The 19533-nt window shown below is 47.3% G+C and overlaps 1 protein-coding gene across 2 annotated transcripts in view; it reads left to right on the top strand.

Moving 5' to 3' along the window:
• myo10 (myosin X) overlaps positions 1–19039 on the top strand; it is a 95296-nt gene extending 76257 nt beyond the window's left edge. For both annotated transcript variants that reach the window (XM_046407935.1, XM_046407936.1), the window contains 21 exons: positions 1198–1322; positions 1603–1717; positions 5731–6071; positions 6662–6701; positions 7113–8030; positions 8239–8359; positions 8707–8950; positions 9383–9478; positions 10183–10276; positions 10617–10672; positions 11119–11261; positions 11583–11774; positions 11887–12044; positions 12719–12842; positions 13409–13706; positions 13790–13997; positions 14418–14554; positions 14652–14772; positions 15077–15553; positions 16010–16201; positions 16398–19039. In XM_046407935.1, coding sequence (XP_046263891.1) covers positions 1198–1322; positions 1603–1717; positions 5731–6071; positions 6662–6701; positions 7113–8030; positions 8239–8359; positions 8707–8950; positions 9383–9478; positions 10183–10276; positions 10617–10672; positions 11119–11261; positions 11583–11774; positions 11887–12044; positions 12719–12842; positions 13409–13706; positions 13790–13997; positions 14418–14554; positions 14652–14772; positions 15077–15553; positions 16010–16201; positions 16398–16508 — 4311 coding nt within the window. In that variant the 3' untranslated portion in view covers positions 16509–19039. The remainder of the gene's footprint in view (positions 1–1197; positions 1323–1602; positions 1718–5730; positions 6072–6661; positions 6702–7112; positions 8031–8238; positions 8360–8706; positions 8951–9382; positions 9479–10182; positions 10277–10616; positions 10673–11118; positions 11262–11582; positions 11775–11886; positions 12045–12718; positions 12843–13408; positions 13707–13789; positions 13998–14417; positions 14555–14651; positions 14773–15076; positions 15554–16009; positions 16202–16397) is intronic.
• The last annotated feature ends 494 nt before the right edge of the window (positions 19040–19533 follow it).

The raw sequence follows: 19533 nt of genomic DNA, 5'->3' as shown, positions 1-19533 counted from the left end.
CACAAATGAGCACAAAGTCTTTCAGAACCACACAGAGGCAGCGCTTTGACAGCTTGAAACGTCTCCAGATTTTTGAATGAATGAAATAAAGATTAAAAAAGAAAGAAGGAGCTGATCCATTTACGACTGTGTTAGCCTCCCAAAATGTCTGGTTGCTGACGTCCCAGAAGCAGCCAGGACTTGAGCAAAAAGAGGTAACGATGGAGATAGAAAGCAGGAGAAGAAGAAAGGCGGGAGGCGGAGGGCAGCTTCCTGACACGGCTCGGCTTTGTGCGCCGCGACTCGGCCTTATGCAAATGTGAAACATGCTAATGAGGTCCCCTCTGTGGCCATCGGTAGTTAAAGAGCGCCATTCAATCGTTCAGTGAAGATCTGCTAGTGAATTGGCCTCCCTTCATCTCAGCAGCTCCAATGGGCCATCAACAGGCTATCAGGGGAGATGGGCGCTGAATAAAGGGGGCATTAGGAGCCAGTATGAAAGCAGGCCCTTATTCTGAGCCCCCCCTACGCCCACTGGGGTTACAGGGTGAGAGGGCTCCTGGGGAAAATGATTTTCGCTGAATGCAGTAATGATGGTATGTCAATGCCAAGTGTGTTTTTTGGAGGGTTTTGATTTGCTGCTGGCTGCTGCTGTCGTATGCACTTGTGATTGTGATTCCCTGAGCTCAGAGTCGTGAACGAGTGGGATGCAGCGTCTGTGGTGATACGTGCATGTGGAAGTGCATGTGTGAGCGGCGTGTGGTTGACAGAGGTTTGACGGTTTCTGGAGGAGATTTTTACGAGGACATTTAGCCTCTCTTGGTTCGCTCGTGGTTTTGGCTGTCTGGTCTGTGATCATGGTGAAGTACTCTGTATAAAAAGAGCAATCAGCATTCAAAACCTGCTCTCAAACAGGAATCCAAAATCAATCAAATGACACCCACGTCAAAGCCTGTTCTGGATGGTGGGATCACATGGTGCTTGACGTCTTAGGCTGTCGATACTGTTCTAACAGTGTTGTATATGAGAGCGGCTGGCTGCACTGACTGAACTGCAGAGGAGCATCAGTGAAAACGTCCTGTGGTGTCACAGATTGTATTTCTGTGCTTTAGGGACTACAGCTGGCTGTTTCACATGTCAAACCGTGTGTGTGTGCGTGTGTGTATGTCGTCAGCCAAATGGCTTCGTATTTATCCTACGTTTTCCCCTCACCTCTAGATGCCTGACCAGTTCGACCAGACGTTGGTTCTGAACCAGCTCAGATATTCCGGCATGTTGGAGACAGTCAAGATTCGCCGCTCCGGCTTCCCCGTCCGGAGACCTTTCCTCGACTTCTGCTCCAGGTGTGTGTCTGCAGCCAGACCTGCAGCCCATCGACTCAGTCACACATTCCTCCCCCTTGCTGAAATGCCACACATGCAAAGTTTCCTATTTTACATGTAAAAATCTCACATTTGATTGAAACTTGACATCACAATCTCATACATAAAATAAATACTTGTACATCTAAACTAACATTTTTAATAATTTCATTTGAGCTATAAAATACCTGAAGTGTGAAGGTCAAGATGAGAAACTGCTCTTTAAATCCGTAAAATAAAAACAGGACTGTTGCTTCCTCAGGTACAAGGTGTTGATGCGGGGCGTGATGCAGCCAGATGACCCCAGGGGGCGCTGCGTCCAACTGCTGCACGTCTACGACAGCAGCGGTGCAGAGTGGCAGCTGGGTAGGACCAAGGTGAGGACGCATGTTGTTTGCTTTCTTGCGCCTGCTCACATGACGTCATCCTCATTTCCTGTTTTGTGATGCTTTTATTGCATAAGGTTTCCCACTGGGAAATGAACTTTTGCCGTGACTATGAAGTAGGAGTGTTCAGGGGTCCTCTTGATGTCATGTAAATGAGATCTGACTCCACGTCTCAGTCGGGCTGGGACCAAATGACCTTCAGGAAAACGTGTGAATCAGTAGCTTTATTCAACTGTCTTCACAGCCACAGATTTGCATTTCCTGTGCAGTATATCCCCCAGCTCACTTCTCTGCTCCATAATTGACTTTTTCCTGTCAAACCCTGAGCTGTTGAATGTCCTGCCGTTCATCCTGCCTCCGGCTCACTCCAGCTGATCCGCATCCTCCGTGCTGATAGGAATATGATTGGATGGAGACTCACTGGGGGGGCTTTCAGTCCATTTTGACTGCTCCCCTCAAGGCTTAATTTGGCTTCACGTGTCTCACAAATCCAGCTCGAGCTCAGGTACCCGTGTGACTGCAGGCTCTAAGTGTGTGTGTGTGTCAGAGATCATGAATGATTGAAGTCCAGAGCACCTGAAGCGTGGAGGCCAACAGTTATTGGATCCAGTCCCCATCCCCTCGGTCTGTTGCTCTGTGCTTCCATTACACCAGATCAGAAAGAGTGTACATACTGCCAGCGTGTGTGTGTGTGTGTGATTGCTGTGGGGGAAATGACAGATGGGGTACACAGATCCCCAATCACAGCATGACCGTGTGATGCTGCAAGAGGTGACAGCAGTGGAGAGTGTGTGTGTGTGTGTGTGTGTGTGTTTGTCTGTCCAAGACCAACAAGACTGCAAGAAACTGAATTAAGACAACAGCACTCGGGCAGAACAACCTGAATGATAAAATATGAGACCGGTTTATCTGTTCTGCAGCGAATATTTATGCCAAAAATGAGGAATAAAAAAATTAAAAGACTATTAAAGCCTGCTAAACATCAGTTGTGTTTCTCTCTAGAGCTTCAGTGATTAATGGATTAGTGAAATAAAGGAGCGGTGAAATCAGATGACAGGAGACACCTGTCGGAGAATTAACAGAGCATTGCAGTGATTTCAAAAGAAATCAGCACAGAGATAAGATTCATTAATTGTTCCTCCCTACGCCGTGTCCTGTTGTCACGACACACAACCTTCATGTGGACTGTGACGTGTCCTCATGCTGGTTTTTCATCACGTCCTCTTGACAGAAAGTCCTGAGAGCAGAACAGAAACACATTTTGGTTTGCCTTCACCCCCCAGCATGAACCTCCTGCTGCTGCGATTGCCTGTGAACCGTTAAATCAATTCCATCTCCCTCAGAGGGATTCGTCCACTTTGTCCCGCTGCCTCTCGCAGTGAGATTTACATCGAGTCGTCCTCCAGCTCCTTTCAGTCGGCACATGTCCTGACTATTGTCCCGGACTTGTTTTTTTTTTTTTTACAGCCTCAAACTTAATTTCCTGGAAGTGATGCGGCTCTGCTCGCCTGTCCCAGGGTTCTGTTCTCTCCACGGGCCTGACCTGTCACGGCGAGCGGCGCTCCCCAAAGGCCCCGACAGCACGAATCAAAAGTGTGCAGAGGCTTAGCGCGGCTTTTGTTGCGCTAATTAGCATAGTAATGATTAAAAAGGATTAGCGGTTCAGTTCACTGGGATGCAAATGTGTGCAGTCGCGCTCGGCGAGCATGTGTGGGTCCTGCTGGAAGTCGTTCAGTAAAGTGACGGTGTGTGTGTGTGTGTACGTCTCACTTTGGGCCTGTGTGTTGTCTTTTATACACGTGTTTACACCTGGGGAGCACAAATCTGATTTCACATTGTAAGGACTCACAAAGACCTCGAATAAATCTGTCTGTACGCACAAAGACAGAAACATCCAGAAATGTTGGTAGAAACACATTTAAAGGGACAGCTCACCCAAAATCAGTTCTGGTATGCTGGAGAGAAGGCAGACGTCTCTGCGCCTCCAAAACTCTGCAACTCACACCAAAACTAACTCTTCAGAGAAGAGCAAACCTGTGTGTTTGATTTTGGGGTGTACTGTTCCTTTAAACATCTGTTTATCTATCAGTAGTCCTGACAGTGAAAAGAAACCGACGACTCATGCTCAGCCAAGTGAAAGCTTTTCGCTGGAAGCAGTAAATCTCAGTGAGGTTTTCTTCACGACGGATGCACAGCGTGTTGACCATCAGAGCAGCACTCTGAAGTAAAACGTCGGTTTTGTGTTGTATGAGTACAAACAGTTCGCCTCTTTAGCGTCCAGTGAACATTCGCTCGAGTTCTGCACTGAGCTGCACTTACACTGCACTTCATACTTCTACTCCACTACATTTTAGAGGGCATTCTTGCTTTTCTTTATTAATTAGATTGTTTGTTTGTTTTAGGTGGTCACCCTCCAGACTAAGCTCATGGTCGTCTTCTAAAATATAAAGCATTATTATGTATTAAACTAACAACACGTTCTGTCTCTTCTAAATGAAAAAACTGCCAACGCTTTTTTATCATCCACATGTAATTACATCTTGTGGCCACAGGGGTCGTTGAGCTGTCAGCGTCACAAGGAAAGGAAAGGAAAAGGAAAGTGACATATCTTGTCATTGGAGGGAACTCACTCCAACGAAAATTGTTCTCTGCATTTAACCCACCCAAGTGACGTGCACACACACAGCAAACCCGGGGCAGTGGGGGTTAGGTACCTTGCTCAAGGGTACCTCAGCCATGGACACCGGGACGGGGAATCGAACCAGCGATCCACCGGTTACGGGTCCGACACCCTAACCGCTGATCCACGACTGCCCCACAAAGAATATTATTGGGCTGTTATTTGTAACCGAGTATTTTAACGTGTTGGTGCAGCTGGAGTTTTAACATCAGCCTGGTTTTAATCAGCTCTGATGCTTTAAATACAACCTGACAAAGCCTGAATGTAGGAGGTGGTTTTGTGTGTGTGTGTGTGTGTGTGTGTGTGTGTGTGCACGTGTTGGGGCATGTACTGCATGTTTCTCTGTTAATTAACCTGCTTGTCAGTGACATCCAAATCACCCCGACAAGTTTGCATTTCCTCCTGAAAATCTCATTAGTGCTTCACTGCTGAGGATTCAAGTCTCTGTCACTTTGCCAACAGCTCACGCGCACACACACACGCACACACACGCACACACACACACACACACACACACACAAGCACGGTACATCACTCAACAGGAGAAAGGCAGTCTGTACTCCTGTAGCACAGTGACATTTCCCCACCATCTCTGTCGCCTGAGACCACGTCCCATATCTCATTTTCCTCCCTCCCTAATCGGATTAACCCCCGGCGTCCCTCGGTGGGCCCGGTTTCTCTGTCGGTGCAGGACGGCTTGTCTCCTGTAGCGGGCAGCTGCATGTCTTTTCACAGAGAGACGTGGCTGAAATCAGTCGCTGCTGTAATGTGCGCTCTTTAGCGGTGCAGACAAAAGGAGAGGAGGATCTGGATCTGATTTACGTCGGCTGCTTTGTTCAGTTCAGTTGTTCTTCTGGAGGTGTCTGTTAAATGGACATGTTGTACAGAAAAGGAGGGAGTGTCACGTTTTAATTCTGTTCATAATGTGTGTGTAATAGAGCGTGTTAAGCAAAGGCTGGAGTCAGTTGTATTCTGCTGTGTGCAATGAGGGGAGGATCTTTGTTAATCCAATTCATTTTTCATTCAGTAAAAAAGCAGAACAGGGGAAATGTTTTAAAGGGTGTGATCGTAGAACTGGTACAGTTTTAAAAGTCAAAATTGGACGAATTCATTAATAAATATTAAACTTGTTTAAAAGCCAATTAAAGGAAATGTTCTGCATGTCATGAGAAGCTGTTTAAGCCGGTAAACTTTCATTTCAGGAAAGAAAACGGAATACTGCGCTGCCATTGGTCCTTTCCTGACACCTCATTTTTTAACTCTGTGACAATTATGGTTCGTTCTTATCCTTCTCACCTGTTCTCTCGCTCCCCTCGTCTCTCAGGTGTTTCTCCGCGAGTCTCTGGAGCATCGGCTGGAGAAGCAGAGGGAGATGGAGGTGCTGAAGGCAGCCATGATCATTCAGGCCCACGTCATGGGCTACATGGCCAGGAAGCAGTACAGGAAGCTGCTGCAGTGCATCGTGGTCATTCAGAAGAACTACCGGGCTTTCTACTGGAGGAGGAGGTTCCTGCTGCTTCGCTGGGCGGCGCTCACCTTCCAGAAACGCATGCGAGGCCAGCTGGCTCGCCGGGCCTACAGCCAGCTGCTGGAGGAGAGGAGGAGGAGGAAAGAGGAGGAGGAGGAGGAGGAGCGCCGCCGGAGGATGGAGGAGGAGAAGGAGAGGTGGGCTCGTCACTTCAAAGTATTAGGACTGCAGCCCACAGTTTGTCGTCTTTATCAATTAATCTGCTAATGAGCGATCAGTCAGTCTGTAAACTGTCATCAGAATTTACACGTGACGTCTTCAAAACCTTCATTTACTGTCATAAACAACAGAAGCTTGTGGTTAGAATGAGCAGCAATCACCACTAGACAACAGAGAAAAGTCCATCAACACGAAATCCTCAGAGGGCTTTGAGCTCAGATCACGTCAGCTGCTGTCTCATGATGGTCTAAATGTGTTTCCAAACCCCCCTCCAACAGCAGGACCACAATCCTGCAAACAAATACACAGTGGATGTATTTTCATTTAGATTTTTTGAGTTAGCTGAGTAATGCCAGGATGCCTTTGTACACTGGGTTTATGAAATGCTGCTTTGTGCTGTTTGGGTGGATTTCTGTCTGACCTTAACAACCTGTATCGTTGATGGGTTTTATGGGAATTTCATGGCGCGATGAGACAGGAAATGTAATTACTCATGTTTTGGTAAATGTTATCTCTTCCTGCCTGTTTCAGTCGGCTGACGACTGTTTGTGTGTTTGTGTCTGTGCAGGGAGAGACAGAAGCTGGAGGCTGAGAGACTCGCCAGAGAGGTGCGATAAGACGGATTATCGAGCATCCATTTGTGTTTGAGCTCATCTGCAAGCCACGTTTTTCATATCACGTTTTGTATCTCACATTCATTATTATGTTCTTCAACAGAGACACAGGCCAAAGTTTACTATGAAATCTTGTGTCCATTCAGTATTTACACTCTACATTTTATTGTCAGACTGCAAAAGACAAATGTCCACTTTGAGAATGTAAAAATGTCCATCTTATCCGGTTATTTCTGTCTGCAATTTGGCCCTAAACGCCCTCTTTTTCTTAAAGGTGTAAGTAAGACAATAATTCATCCACGTCTACAGAGAACAATCATTTTTATGCAGATGACGCGGATGTGGCAACATCACTCTAAAAACTGTTTCCATCAGATTGTTTTCAGTTTTATTTTCCATCCTCAGGCTGAGGAGGCCAGAAGACGGGAAGAGCTTCATCGCTCTGAGGAGTCAGTTCCTCAGCCTGCAGTAGCAGCTGGAACATTAGCGGACGTGTTGGAGGAGCTGGAGTCCGCAGAGGACCAAGTCCGCCCTCACGAGGCGTCTCAGGTGGAGGAGATCCTGCGACTGGAGCGGGAGATCCAGGCGCTGCAGAGGCAGAAGGAACAGCAGGAGCTCTCTCTGACGGAGGCCTCCCTCAACCGCCTGCAGCTTCTGCGCGACCAGGAGCTCCGGCGTCTGGAGGACGAAGCCTGCAAGGCGGCGCAGCAGTTCCTGGACTCGCTGAACTTTGACGAGATTGACGAGTGCGTGAGGAACATTGAGAGCTCGCTGGGAGTCGAAGGGGAAGAGAAGGAGAAAGAGGGCAGAAGGAGGAGAGGCAACGACGAGGAAGAGGTCGATGAAGGGTTCGGGGCTGATGATGAAGCCTTCAAAGACTCGCCAAACCCGAGTGAGCACGGCCACTCCGACGGTCAGCGAACGAGCGGGATCAGAACGAGCGACGACTCGTCTGAAGAAGATCCGTACGCCAACGATGGCGTGATCCCACCGCTGCCGCCAACAACCCTGCTTCACCAGCCGCTGCCATTACCACCGGTGCCCCCCGCCTGCCACAGTGCCTCCTCCAGCGGCGACTCGGCCTACTGCCACCCCCAGGCTTCATCTGAGGCTCAGTCTGATGACCTTGTGGAGCTCATACCGCCGGACGAGGATTCGGACTACGACCAGGACGACTACGATGAAGGTGCCATCGTGTCCAGCGGCAGCGTGGCCTTCTCCAACCCTCGCAGCGGCCAGTGGTCTCCTGACTACCGCGGCTCTGTGGGCACCTACAACAGCTCAGGCGCTTACCGCTTCAGCTCGGAGGGGGCTCAGTCATCGGTGAGTTGGGTTCGCAGACATTTTTGATCAGAGTTTGTCCATCTTATTCAGCTGCGTGAATGTGGGACCAAGTTGAGAGCTTGAGTGAAAAGGTCCCACATGTCATCAACATGTAATACACCGCAGACTCCACTACTCACAATGAACACATCCTGTAAAGCCGAGTTTGCGCCTCCTGAACGTGTCCTTCCTGTTGTTGATAATTCAGTTTGAGGACAGCGAGGACGACTTCGACAGGTTCGACACTGACGACGAGCTGTCGTATCGGCGGGACTCCGTCTACAGCTGCGTCACACTGCCGTACTTCCACAGCTTCCTCTACATCAAAGGTATCTTCATCATCAGCGCATTTACACTTCACTGAAAATGAAGAATAAGCCTCGGCCTTCCTACATTTCCATCCTTGTTTTATTTTCCAAGCGAACCAGAAAGAGTTTTCGCAATGAAAATAGAGAAACGTTCTTTTTACATATCTGACTTCCTCAAATCCAAGATAGAATTAGCAATCGTTTCAATAGTTTTATTCTTTATATTCAATCCTTGAATCAAATTCCTCCCTCCAGGTGATTAAATGTACCAGATGTCATGTGATTCCTAACATCTCCGCCCTCCTCTTCAGATATTTTTGCAGCAGAGTGTGAACACAGGAGTAAAAACCTCATGTTTTCCTCTCCAGGCGGACTGATGAACACGTGGAAGCGGCGCTGGTGTGTCCTCAAGGACGAGACCTTCCTGTGGTTTCGGGCCAAGCAGGAGGCTCTGAAGCAGGGCTGGCTGCACAAGAAGGGAGGGGGCTCGTCCACGCTGTCCCGCCGCAACTGGAAGCGCCGCTGGTTCGTGCTGCGGCAGAGCAAGCTCATGTACTTTGAGAACGACGGCGAGGAGAAGATGAAGGGGGTGCTGGACATACACGCTGCCAGGTAAGGAAACTCCGCCTCAAAATCTTCAGCATGATGTCATCAAACAGGGCGGAGTCGGTTTAAATTCCCAGAAACATGTGGGTTCTCTGCATTCTGTAGAATATGAATGTCTTAGTGGCTTCGAAAACCGATTTTCTTATTGTTAACAGAGTAATTAAACACAAAGAACTGAAAGCTGGAACGTAAACATTAATGGCATCCTCCTCGGACGAGCTGTAACTTTAGTGAGTTTACTCGTCCAAGAGGAGGTGCACTCTGCTTTCAGCGTGGTGATGCTGGAAGAAAATAGTTCCTACATGAAACTGCTCACAACAAAGCCTGTGGATTGTAACGTCGTATGATTTGGTGGCATCCTGTTGGTGACAACGACAAACGACCCACCGAACAGATTGTGTGGAGAGATTCACCTGTTTTTGTTGTGATCATCTGCAGAGAAATCATCGATAACACCGGAAAGGAGAACGGGATCGACATTGTGATGCCAGAGAGGACCTACCACCTGATCGCCGAGTCGGCCGAGGACGCCAGGTGGGTTGTGTGTTTGTTTCAGACACACACTAGCGAAAACAAACATGTCTCCAAAGACTGATTGTACGTTAATCAGAGATGTAATCCAAATGTACTCCAGACTGATTTACAGAACAGGTTTGACAGACAGGAAACCAGGATTAAGAGACTAATCGGCACCTTTCACCACACTGATGCACGTAATCACGTTGTCATTTTCCATGAGGGCTGACACATACAGTTGATGTCATACATCCAGAGAGATCCTGTCTCAGCCGAATTAAAGGAAACTGCTTCCAGTTTCTTCAGGTTTAACTCACACTCACAGTCACACACGGCATCGTGAGGAGGAGGTGTCGTCGCTATGGGGTTCCTGTGCCAGTTGCCCCGGGCAACACATTGATTTTCCTTTCAGAGGGACAGTTCACTTCCTCCATATATCTGCCATGACGAGAAGATGAAGTGTGTGTGTGTGTGATGGCTGCCTCTCTCTCAGTGTGAGCCAACATCAGCTGCATATGTCTGAGACACAACCAGCTGAATTCCCATTTCACTCACACACACATTTCAGATGTAGCTGACCTCCAAACTGAAGTCAAATTTAAGACAAGTGACACAATCTGACGCAAATCATTACAAGATAAACTTCATATGCTGAGATCTTCGTGCGCATCCTCTTTGCTGTCTCGATGCTGATGCTGCTGATGTCGTCTCCATGGTTACAGCCAATGGTTCAGCGTGCTGAGTCAGGTCCACGGCTCCACAGAGCAGGAGATCAGAGAGATGCACGACGAGCAGGCCAACCCCCAGAATGCTGTGGTGAGTACTGAGATGGGAGCAAAGCACTGTGGGAAATGGAGTTGTAACGCTGCACTTTGCACCTCTAGAGGCGACAGTCACAGTGTGTTCAGTCACCTGTTTTCATTACTCAACGGCAACATGCAACCATGTTCCAGTTTCTCTCTTCTGTCAGAGACATTCATTCAAACGAGACACATAGATTGTGAACAAATGTGTTGCTGCTTTTATCTCTGTGTGTGTGTGTGTGTGTGTGTGTGTGTGTGTGTGTGTGTGTGTGTGTGTGTGTGTGTGTGTGTATGAGAGACTCCGTAAACGCACTCTGAACTTTGTCACTGAACTTCTCTGCTTGTGCTTTCAGGGAACGTTGGATGTGGGCATGATCGATTCTGTTTGTGCGTCTGATAATCCAGAGAGGTGAGAACCTTCATCAAACATCACATCTTCTGGCTTTTCTTTCACACGCTCTGTTTAACACACCAGGAAAAGTCCACCGCTGTCCATTCAGGCCTGGATTTCTCTTCTATTGAAACCTAAGGCAACTTTTCAGCAGTGGCGTTAGGTTTAATATCCCTCACAGGGACGACAGCTCATGTGTGTTTTCTCCTGCAGTGTCTCCGGTTGTATTTTTTATTTATAACGTTTGGAGGAAAAAAAATCACCTGCAAAGTTACAAAGGAGGGATCATGTTACATTTTTGTTGTGTTTTCAACTCAGCCACTAGGGGGAGCTGCTAATTAAACAGTTCCTGTATCAGTTTGTGTTTGTCATCTGATCTGAAAATGTTTTTTGAGCTTGTGGAAAATCTCTCGCTCTGTTTTTCTAATTCTTATCACCGTCAACTGCATTCTGAACCGTCACAGGCCGAACTCCTTTGTCATGATCACGGCGAACCGCGTGCTGCACTGCAACGCCGACACGCCCGAGGAGATGCACCACTGGATCACTCTGCTGCAGCGCTCCAAAGGCGACACCCGCGTCGATGGACAGGAGTTCATCATCCGAGGTGACAGCGCGGTCACAACACACTTTGTTTTCACTCATTACGTCTGTCGATGGCTGGAGTCTATCCCAGAATGCATTTAGGCAGAAGAACAATCATTATACGTTTATTGAAAACTGTATCAACATGTTGCAGATAAAACAGATTGAACTTTGAAAATCGGCAGGTTTACGTATATGCCAGCTCACACCAAACTCCATTAAAGTTTTAAGCGTTTTTCTGAAGTTAAAAACGGGATTAAAACCTGAGAAAGCGAGAGACTTGTAGAATGAGAGGACACAATATTCCAGCTACACAAATGTCTGATTCCTTTATTTCCACCAGGCTGGCTGCACAAAGAGATGAAGAACAGCAGCAAAGCCTCACTGAAGCTGAAGAAGCGCTGGTTCCTGCTTACCCACAATTCCCTGGACTACTACAAGAGCTCAGAGCGTAACGCCCTGAAGCTGGGAACGCTGGTGCTGAACAGCCTCTGCTCAGTGGTTCAGCCGGACGAGAGGATCTTCAAAGAGACCGGTAAGAAATCTTATCCCAGTGTGTGTTGTGTCTGGAATCTGAGTGCTGAAAGTGCCATTTGAACGTTTCCTTTCCTTCGCCACGTTAAGCGCAACCTGTTTTCTCCTGACAGGATACTGGAACGTGATCGTGTACGGCCGTAAACACTCGTACCGTCTCTACTGTAAGCTGCTGAACGAGGCCACGCGTTGGGCCAACTCCATCCAGAACGTCATCGACGGCAAAGCCCCCCTCGACACGCCGACCCAGCAGCTCATCCAGGACATCAAGGTAGGAAACTGAAACGGAAGAAGCTGGAGGGCGATACAAGAGGGATCACTAAAGGCAGTCACATTCAGTGCCATTCAGCAACACTTTTTCTTCATTTTTAAAAGTTAAAACAGCATGTTTTACTCTGCCACAAATCCTACCGAGTCTGAGTCTGTCCCAGCATACACCGAAGCCAAAATATTCGCCAGTTGTGCTGCCAGTTTTTTTCTGGTGATGTCAGCCACAATCTGTGCAGTGCTGAACAGGAAGTGAAGCTGCGGTATCGAGTTCCCACCTGCACACCCGTCTGAGACAACTGATAAGAACTACCTAAAATGACAGAAACCATCTTTGGGGAAAAACATTCATGTGATGTGTACTTTGAGTCCCAGAAGTTTTGTGAGCTGTCGTGTCATCCATCTTTATACAGTCAATGGGTCAGAGCACCAATAGATACAGCCAACACTCACGTCTGCAGTTAAGTAAGAGTTCCTAATACAGGTGATACAGATGTGTTTAGAGTGAGAGGAAACTGGAGAACACAAGCATTTAATTGTGACTAATCAATTCCAAAAGCAATTAAAGTTCCAACATTCAGGTCTCAGTCCTAAAATACACCTGCTGCACCTGCTGCACCTGCTGGAGCAGCAGAGCAGTCAAGTGATGAAAAGTTGTCTGTTCTCCGCTCTCTGCAGGAGAACTGCCTGAACTCAGAGGTGGTGGAGCAGATCTACAAGAGGAACCCCATCCTCCGCTACAGCCACCACCCGCTGCACTCACCGCTGCTGCCGCTGCCCTACGGGGACATCCACCTCAGCGGTGAGTCTCTGAGCATTCAGGAGGAGGAGCAGTCACCAAGTATCACCTGCAGAAATAAGCTGCTGCCATCACATCGTTACTTTAACAGTGGCATCGCAAAAACATTTGGGTTTTCAAAAACCGTATTGTCTGTTGTTCGTTCATCTTCTCGTTTTAGCGTGAAGTGCCTTAACTGCTGCCTTCTAGTTAAGCAGACTAAAACCTGCGAATATGAGTGCCACCTTTTCTCCAGCATTTGTCTAAATGAGTTTGAGAACTTGTCAATATTTGTATCATATCTTGTTATTATTTTTTTCATACAGAATTCATTGGAAGACACAGACAAAATGTTTTTGAAGTATTTCACTGTGCTGTTTGTCACCAGCAAGGAGAAAATTAAATCGATAGATTTTTAAAGGGAGTTTGGTGGCGCGCTCTTTGAAGCTGACTATTTGTTACGCCGTACGCATGATGGAAGGTTGGAGATCCTCCCAGACAAACTAGCATTTTGCCACAGGTCAAGTCACAGTCCAGCAGTGATCACAGACCATCCATCACCTCACCTCCTTTCCCTCCGTCCCTTTCAGTTCCAAGAAACAGAAGCTACACGACTCTGCAGGACGAAGCCCTGAAAGTGTTCAGCTCTCTGCAGCACCTGGAGGGCGTGGCCGACCCGGTGCCCATCATCCAGGGCATCCTGCAGACCGGCCAGGAGCTGAAACCTCTGCGAGACGAGCTCTTCTGCCAGCTGATCAAGCAGACGACGCGGCCGCCGCACCCCGGCAGCCCCGGGAACCTCTGCAGCTGGAAGATCCTGGCCTGCATGTCCTGCACCTTCGTCCCGACCAGGAGCATCCTCAGATACCTCAAGTTCCACCTCAAGAGGTGCTGAAGGTTTACAGAAGGGTTATAGATAAACCTGCTCATTTTCCGTTTCTTGTAAAGTAACCAAATTACCGTCTCCGCAGGACGAGAGAGCTCTTCCCCGGCTCGGAGATGGATCGCTACGCCGCCTTCGCCCTCGACTCCCTGAAAAAGACTCGAGCCAGAGAGAACGTCCCGTCACAGGAGGAGATCCGCTCCATAGTGGCCCGGCAGGACATGAGCACCACCGTTTACTGTCACGGAGGAGGATCCTGCAAGATCACCATCAACTCTCACACAACAGCCGGAGAGGTGGGTGACAGCAAAAGCAGTTCTCAGATTAGCTGCGGAAGTGTTCCTGAGCCTTACCTGTGGAGCGCTCCAGACAGGTGTTTTCTGAGCAGGACACAACTTTCCCAGGCTTCTGTTGCTCCCCTTCCAACTTATTTTTAACGTGTTGCTGCCAGAAAATTCTCAATCAGCATATATTTACAAAAATCAATGAAGCTGATCAATGAAAAATCAGTGAAACATTAAACATGTTGTCCTCTTTGTGCTGAGCACGTCTCAGAATGGATTAGCAGATTATCACATTCTGTTTCATTTCTGCTTTGCACAACTTGTTTTGGAATCACAACTGTAGATGCATCGTGGGATTTTAACGGTGGCATCTTTGATTATTTAATTTACTGCAGACAGTGCTTCTTCTGTGTGTGTGTGTGTGTGTGTCAGGTGGTGGAGAAGCTGATCCGCGGCCTGGCCATGGAGGACAGCAGGAACATGTTTGCTCTGTTTGAACACAACGACACCACAGAGAAAGCCATCGAGAGCCGCACGGTGGTGGCCGACGTGCTCGCCAAGTTTGAAAAGTAAGCGTCACTCTGTGTGTGTGTGTGTGTGTGTGTGTGCGAAGCAGAAAAATGTTTTTGTCCTCCGGTCTTCGGTAACCCACCCTCTGGTCTCCAGGCTTTCGGCCAGCGCAGATGAACACAACACCGGCTGGAAGTTTTACTTCAAGCTGTACTGTTTCCTGGACACGGATAACGTTCCCAAGGACAGTGTGGAGTTCGCCTTCATGTTTGAACAGGTAAGACATAAGCTGACCAATCAGTCCTCTGGCTCCTCTTCTGCTTCCTAAAGCATCCTCAACAAGGAAAATAAATGTATTAAAGTATTTTGTAATTAATTTAATTAACTCACTAATCCTTTCAGTTCTAATCAAGTCAAGAAAAAATCCGTCTTGACTGAGATTTTCAGAATTTTAACCTTTCAACTACTGCAATAACTTTCATTTCATTAACGGTAACCATGTAGGTTTCTAGTCAATCAAATTCTCTTCGAGGGTCTTGGAGTCGCTTTCCTTACTGAGGCAGTCGTCTCTTTGTCCACAGGCCCACGAAGCCGTCATCCGTGGTCAGTATCCGGCCCCTGAGGAGACTCTTCAGTTCCTGGCGGCGCTGAGACTTCAGTATCTCCTGGGTGACCACAGCCCTCAGGCCAACTTGCCCGAAATGTCCCAGGTGTTCCCCATGGCGCGATTGCGGGCCCGGGTGCATAACTCAGCCAAGGCGTTCGCACCAGGAACCGGCTCGGTGGCCGACCGCTCGGGGACGGCGGAGAGGAAACGCTCGAGCTTCCTGGAGGGAACGCTGAGGCGGAGCTTCCGGAGCGGCTCGCTGAGTCGGCAGAAGCTGGAGGAGGAGAACAGCCTGGAGGTGTGGATGAGGGAGGAGGCGGCGGCGGTGAGAACCAGCGTGATGGACAAGTGGAAGAAGCTGCAGGGGATGACCCAGGAACAGGCCATGGTCAAATACATGACCCTCGTGAAGGAGTGGCAGGGATACGGATCCACGCTGTTCAACGTCGAGGTAACAGAATTCACATCCAGGGCCTGTCTGTTGGATTCTCTAGTTCGAACGTTTTGTTGTTTCGTGACAAATTGTCAGACCACTCATGACTGAAACGTTTAGTTCAGTTTCCAGATGTTCCTCTCACATGTTTACTCAGAGATATGACGTTTGCACATTCCTCCTCCATATCTCTGTGGTCACATGGCCTCTCGTAGAGTCTCTCACACTTCACTGTCATACATCACCAACAAGGCCATTAGCTTGGCACCAAAAAAGTATTCAAAGTCAGTAAGAGTCAGGCCGTGCTGATGGCTGCCGCTTCGTGAAAGGAGAGTTTCTCTGTTCCATTAGCGTACAAAGCCCAGTGATGACAAGTTATAGTAACACGTAATGGCAGTCTGGGTGTCATAAACACACAAGAAATACGAGCGTTTGTGCTTGTTGAGCGCTCATGCTTGCTGTTTTCTGCTTTAGAGCCGAGATGGCGCGTTCCCGTCCGAGTTGTGGTTGGGCGTGAGCCGGGAGGCCATATCAGTGTACAAACGAGGGGAACCGTGGCCGCTGGAGGTTTTCCCGTACGAACAGATTCTGTCCTTCGGAGCACCGCTGGCCAACGCATACAAGATCGCCGTGGAGGGCCGAGAGCTGCTCTTTGAAACACAAATGGTTCGTACAACACGCTTCCTTTAAAACTCTTAATTCGTAATTGCCAGATCCCTTTACGGTTAGCCAGCAGCTCAAAGCTCAGCTCTACAGCCTGCACAAATCTGTTTTGGCAGGTGATTCCACTGGAATAAATGAGTTCTGAAAGTCCAATCAGAAATGCTGGTGTGATGAAGTCTCCTCTTCCTCTCCTCTGCAGGTCATGGACATCGCCAAGCTGATGAAGGCCTACATCAGCATGATCGTCAAGAAGCGCTACAGCAACTGTCAGTCCGTCAGCAGCCACGGCAGCCAGTGCAGCGCCTGGTGAACTCCGTCCTTTAACGTCTGAACTTATGGCCACTCGTCGTGGTACCGCAGAGGGTGGAGTGTGGTCGTCATCGCTCGCCACGCACGGACGCCCGCCCTCGGGACTGACTCTGAATGCTGGAGACAAACCACAATGCTCTTAATGTTAACTAGCTCATTATTTTTTCACTGGTTTCCTTCCAAAACATTAAACATTGACACACAATCAGTCACAAAAGAAACGGAAAGCTTTTCGAGCTGGATGGACGTTCTGTTTTTAGTTGACACTTCAGGGTCGACAAAGGAAAGAGTTACCCCACTGTGATCGATTCTATTTTTACTGCTCGTAACTGTGATGTAACCGCAACTCTTTTGACATGCAGGACAGCGAAAGTCTCCCAGAGGCTGTGATTGAGAAAGTAAAGCTGAAAACACTGGAGATCATCATGATGAACAGGTTCCAGGGATTAGAAAGTCAATGGATGATCCTCAGAAGAATGCAAGTCAGCATGCATTTAAAGTTTGTTGCTTCAGTCATCTAACTTCTCCTACACAGAAGTTATCATAGACAAAATTTGATAAATTGACTTCAGTATTTTTAATTCTTAATTAATTTGCCTCCTGAAGCCACGAAGAGCTCGAGAACCTTGAACCTAAGGTTTGATGGCCAGGATGTACAGACTTAACGAACTTTCTGACGAGAATAAAGTTTAGTCTCAGATAACAATGTTGTGTTTAACAGCAAGAGTCCACTTTCAAAATAAAAGTGGCCCATTGCATCGACAAAAACAAACGACAAGCCTTTCAAAAACAAACAAGCCTTTTAATCGGCTCATTTTCGGGTACAAATCACAAATCACACCTAGACTCCTAACAAAGCCAAATACCAGAATAAAAACATGTAACTCGTAATTCCACCGTTTCTCAGACCAAAGAAAACCAGAAGGAGGTTTAACACGACCTCATGTCGTCAGCTCAGTCTCACAGTGTGGACGTGTCTTGTTTTGGAATGAAACTGTTCATTTCTTTCTGATTCTGAAGTGCTGCAGTTGTTGCAGGATGGAGTGATTTGTTACTGAGGCTGTGTGTGTGTGTGTGTGTGTGTGTGTGTGTGAATCTGAATGTCCGAATGTACAAAAGAAGAAGAAAGCAGAAGACACAGAAAAGAAACTAGTGAAAGCCTAGAAGCCTCGTCGTCTGCTTTGTAAAACTCTGGGACTTGACCTTCCATACAGACTTTCTCCAGGATGAACTGTAAATAATATGCAACTGTACTCGTCTCAAGCATTTCACCGTTTGTGATTCATTGTTTTCTGATTGATTTGCTGATGATACGGAGGTCAGACAAGTGCCTGTTCAAAGTAAAGCAGGACGGACTCAAAGTTGGACTTTGTCTTATCGATGCCACTCGGTCCTACGTAAGCAGAATCTGGAAGGTGCTCCCACGTTCCCTTTAACTACCAATGGACTCACACTCTTCAAGTCTGTCCAGCTGTGCCAGTCACTCAAGCTAAACGCGACTATTTCAATTCTATTTTTCTAGTAACAAATCTGTTATCTTGTGTGTCTTGCTAACTCGCCGTGATTGGTCACTGCTCTGTTTCCCAGCGTGGACACACGGCAACAGAAAAGCAGCAGTTTTACTGCATTAGCCGAGGAGGACGTCAATAATGTTTTCATCTCGTGTGGACAGAGATCAAAATGCTTTTGGTTCCAATTTCCAGGGAACTAATTTGTTGTGATTTCAGCTTATGTTTATAGAGATATACATAGTGGTTCTCGATCAGCCACTAAAACGACTCGTTGCAGAGGCCTGAAGTCATCTATTCCCTGCCTGCTGGGACGTACCCCAGTTTTTGGTGCTCTTTATAACATTTGGACAATTTGATTTGGGATGTTTCTCAGGCAGAATGGTTAACAGATATGTAAACGTTGCTGTCTGCATGTAATTGTTTTTCTGCAGCTGCAAAGCACTTAAAAAATGTTTTAAAAAATCTGACCGTAAGCCTGACAGTTTCCGTTACCGTGGGCCACACTGGGCTGTAAAATATGACGTGATTCTCTTTTGGGTAACGTAGACGGCGGTGACCGGAGCATCACAATGAGCTGTGGATTTTTAGTTTGAGCGACTCGCTCAGCTGGACGGTTTGCAGTGAAACATTCCTACAACATTTCACTGGAGCTCCGCAGGCGGCAGATCCATCCAAAGACGCGTGTGCAGGTTTCTTCCACGGTGCCTTGTTGTATATTCTGTACACTTATTTCGTTTTCCACGCGTGGTTCCTTTTTTGGTATAATGTGCAATGTTATTATATAATCATGTGGCTGTACATTTTATACTGTTAAATCTTTGCCTTCTATTTTTTTCTCCTGAATGATGACCACATGGCGATTTTCTCAAGATAAAAATCTTGCTGTATTTTTCTCTACGCATCCGACTGACTGGATACTTAACACAATACTGGATTCTTGTTTTTTATCTGTATTAGCTGTGTTATGTATTGAAAGGATGATTCTAACAATAAATGGTTACATATTTGGTCTGAAGGTGCATTCGGTGTCGCGGTTTCTCTTTAGTTTACACGAGTTTAATGGGATTTGAGTTTATTTGAATTAATGAGAGGACAGCGCAAAGTGAAATCTCCATTTACTGCTTACTGTTGAGTGTCTGGGGAGCAGCGAATGAACAAAGCTGATTAAAGTCAAAAACAAGTTCCTCTACTTCTGAGAATTAATATTTGTATGATATATTTTTGAACAAGGTACAAAAAAGTTCAAACTGTAACATGGCAAGAGCGGGAAGATAAATTATCTGGTAATGAAAACTCAAAAACGCCTCTCTTGTCCTGCTATCGGTAGTCCAGAGACTGTGACCTAAAGACCAGTTATCATGAGGGCAGTGACTGCTGACATCATGGCGCCTCAGATTAGACCACTGACTGTTTACAAAGATGAATAACAAGAGAGCTCCCCAAAATTGAAGCCAAAACATCTGTGTCGCCCCCTGGTGGCTGGCTGCATTACAGCTCATAAGCTCCTCCCCCTCC

This window comes from Scatophagus argus, chromosome 13 (assembly GCF_020382885.2).
Source record: "Scatophagus argus isolate fScaArg1 chromosome 13, fScaArg1.pri, whole genome shotgun sequence".
NCBI classification, from domain to species: domain Eukaryota; kingdom Metazoa; phylum Chordata; class Actinopteri; family Scatophagidae; genus Scatophagus; species Scatophagus argus.
The sequence above is the reverse complement of the archived record's forward strand: the minus strand, read 5'-3'. Positions and strand labels throughout refer to the sequence as shown.